This window comes from Trachemys scripta, chromosome 1, assembly GCF_013100865.1.
Source record: "Trachemys scripta elegans isolate TJP31775 chromosome 1, CAS_Tse_1.0, whole genome shotgun sequence".
Classification (NCBI taxonomy): Eukaryota; Metazoa; Chordata; order Testudines; family Emydidae; genus Trachemys; species Trachemys scripta.
This window is the reverse complement of record NC_048298.1, coordinates 330,292,806-330,295,805: the sequence shown is the minus strand read 5'-3', so window position 1 is coordinate 330,295,805 and position 3,000 is coordinate 330,292,806. Positions and strand designations below refer to the sequence as shown.

Below are 3,000 nucleotides of genomic sequence, written 5' to 3'. Positions count from 1 at the left end.
ACCTATGAAATTCCTGCTTTAAGGTCAAGTTCTGAAATTTAGTTAAGTATCATTTGGGGTGAGGTCCAGTTTGCAAATACAGACACAATGCTGACCCTGAACCGATTACTAAGCAGGTTTTGAGACCTGCAGAGGCTCAGTGGTGTGATTAGCTGGAAATAGAGGAGTGTCTTTAGCTGGTATACACACCCCTTCCCTCCACTGTTAAAAGCCACCTGTCCCCTGTGCGCCTTTCACTCTCATCATAACAGCCAAGCAGCTTGAAAGGCTTCAGCACCATCAGCCAGCATCCCTGTTAAGATCTGCAGAAGCCAGCAACATTCAGAACCGGAGAAGCCGTCCGACCACAGCCATGGAAGAGTACTTCTCTGCAATCCGCAAGATGGAACAAGCGGTTATGTTTCCCAGCCTCCTCAGAGGCGTCTACATGGAACAACAGGATGACGCATCCACTGGTGATTTTGGCAACAGGGACCTGTATGAGTATTACATGCAACTGAAATCCATCAAACTCGCGGTGGAGGGTAGACTGGCGCCTCTAAATGAAAGCAAACACCAAATCACCAGCAGAGAAGAAGTACAAGAGAACGGAGAGGAGGCCGATCTTGAAGGACTGCTTTATCATCACTTTACAGGCTTGTATCGTGTCCTGACCCATCTGACCAGAAAAGCCAATGCCCTGATCAGAAAATACAATGAAATTATAGGACAGATCAACCAGAGTGAAATTACGCTTACCTGGTGAAACAGCCACCAATAACTTCAAAAGGTGAGACCTCAGCCATTATATCTCTATTGAAGTTTTCTGAGATGCCAAATTGTGTCCACTCCCCTTTCTCCAAAATCTAAGTGATTATCAGTCTAGTTTAACTGATAATTATGTTATCAGCACCTAAAAACAGCAGGACCCACAGGTTCAAATCCTAGTGGGGGGATTAATCACTTTCTTCCAAGGTAGTGAAATTGTGCTGTATCCATTTTAACCAAATGGGGGTCTTTTACCTGCCTCTTAAAGATAATTTTAAAGAGGGATTTGATTATTTGTTTTAAGGCAGACAGTTCACATTGTCCACCAACATTCAGATGAGACCTTAATAACTAAGGTTCTTTCTTTTGTTGTGTGCAGAGACAAGAGAACATACAACATTTGTAGTAAGACTAGTGTTTTGGGTGATGATCCTTGGGAGTGCCATATGTTGGACACCCTATTGGCTCTTGTGCAGTGCTGCTAGACGTACTGTACTTTGCAGAGTGCTCTGGGGTGAAAGCTGCTCTATAAAGATGACATTAATTTTCTGACATTAGAAAAATACAAGCACTTGAAATTAAGTTTCACGTTTGAAATTACCTGATCAGTGAAAAGTTCAAATGCTTCCTTCCGTGACAAGCTCTTGGAGGCAGGGACTGTATTTTGTGCGTGTGCACATGTACAGCGCTAACACAAAGATTTTGATTCAGACCTCTAGGCACTCTCACAATATGTGTAGTTAATAGGAACAGAGATCTGTTCCAGGGGGAACCTTATCTCCTGTACTTCTTGTAATAAACGGAGGATTAATGGGGGTTAGTATGTGGCAAAGACTTAAGAAAAACAGTATTGTGTAATTTAAAAAGTTAGGTATGATTCAAGCATTGGAACCTAGAAATGCCCTCCTGTGTTGGCTATTTTGAATGACAATAAATGCAGTATCAAAATCAGTACTTAAACACATACATAAAAGAGAACATGTCAAAATTGCTGACTATGTTGTGATTATCCCACAGGACACACTACCACCCCTGTGCTGCATACAGTTGACGTCCTGCGGCAAGTACTGCTGGTGAATTATTTGACTGACACCAAAGATGCTGGCCATCTGACAGCCAATGTTTTGTAATAACCAGAATAAATGTGATCATTCCTTGCTGTAACATGAACTCATTGTCCATCTCAAATACCTCACATGCATGTTAATTTTCAACTACCAGGGCAAAAATCATTGTATTATGCTGCTGCTGTGTGAAAGATAATCCTCTTTTCTTACTTGTAACTAAACCTTTAAAAGTGGGCTGCTTCCACCCACTACTTGATAATAAAACATCACAAACTGAAATACTCCTCAGGCACATGTAACTCTGTACCTCAAGCATAAAGGCTGTCTGTGAAGGAGACAGGGTTTTCTCAAGGGCTGGTCCAAGGCTGTGGAATGAACTCCCCCAGGAACTAAATACTTCACCAACCTCACCCCGTTCCACTCCAAGTATAAAGGTGCAGGTCTTCAATTTGCTTCTCAAGCACCCACAGAGCACAGAGGATGTAACACATTAAATTACTTATTTAAAAACCCACTCAATTTCTCCTTTGAGAGAAGAAGAGGGAAAGAAAAAATGACATGTGATGATGCTAGTCATGACTTCAAGGGGGCCAGCATTTTACTCATGGGTTTTTTTCCTCTCCCTACACCAGCGAAGTCATGGGCAGCCAATGATCCAGCAATGGGGGTAGGCTAGCCCCTGGCCCCTCCCCTTCTACCCGAGGCCCTGCCCCTCTCGCTCCCCCTCGCCCACAGGAGCCCAGAGCACCCCCGCCATGGCCCCCAGGCCCAGAGCACCGGGCAGTGCAGCAGCAGTGCCCCCAGCCCCAGAACACCAGACGGCCAGTGGGCCCCAGTGCCAGCTGCCCCAAGTCCCCTCAGCTGGCTGGCCAGCCCCAGCAGAACACCGGGAACTGCAGAAGACCTGGGGGCAGAGCATAGGTAGGACCACGCCAGCCCCCACAGCCTATGATACCCACCACCCATGAGCAAAGGTCAGGTTGTCCAGGAATGAGGCAGGAGGGGACATACTTCAGCTCTTGGGAAGGAAGGTGATGACTGCTTCCAGCAGAAAGCACAGTGCTAGTTGATTCAGATAAGTGTTACTGGCAGATCTACTAGAGGATATTTGTCCACTCTCCCGGGTGCAGGATAAACCTATTGTTCACTAACAGGTTTAGCTGGCTGCTTGTACTTGCACAAAAGA

General features: G+C 45.4%; 1 protein-coding gene across 1 annotated transcript; it reads left to right on the top strand.

Moving 5' to 3' along the window:
* Window positions 1–220: 220 nt before the first annotated feature.
* On the top strand, window positions 221–1,905 carry THRSP (thyroid hormone responsive). The gene is made up of 2 exons (XM_034759093.1): window positions 221–769; window positions 1,765–1,905. The coding sequence occupies exon 1, from the start codon at window positions 353–355 to the stop codon at window positions 743–745; it is 393 nt and encodes a 130-aa protein (XP_034614984.1). The 5' UTR covers window positions 221–352; the 3' UTR covers window positions 746–769; window positions 1,765–1,905.
* Window positions 1,906–3,000: the final 1,095 nt, after the last annotated feature.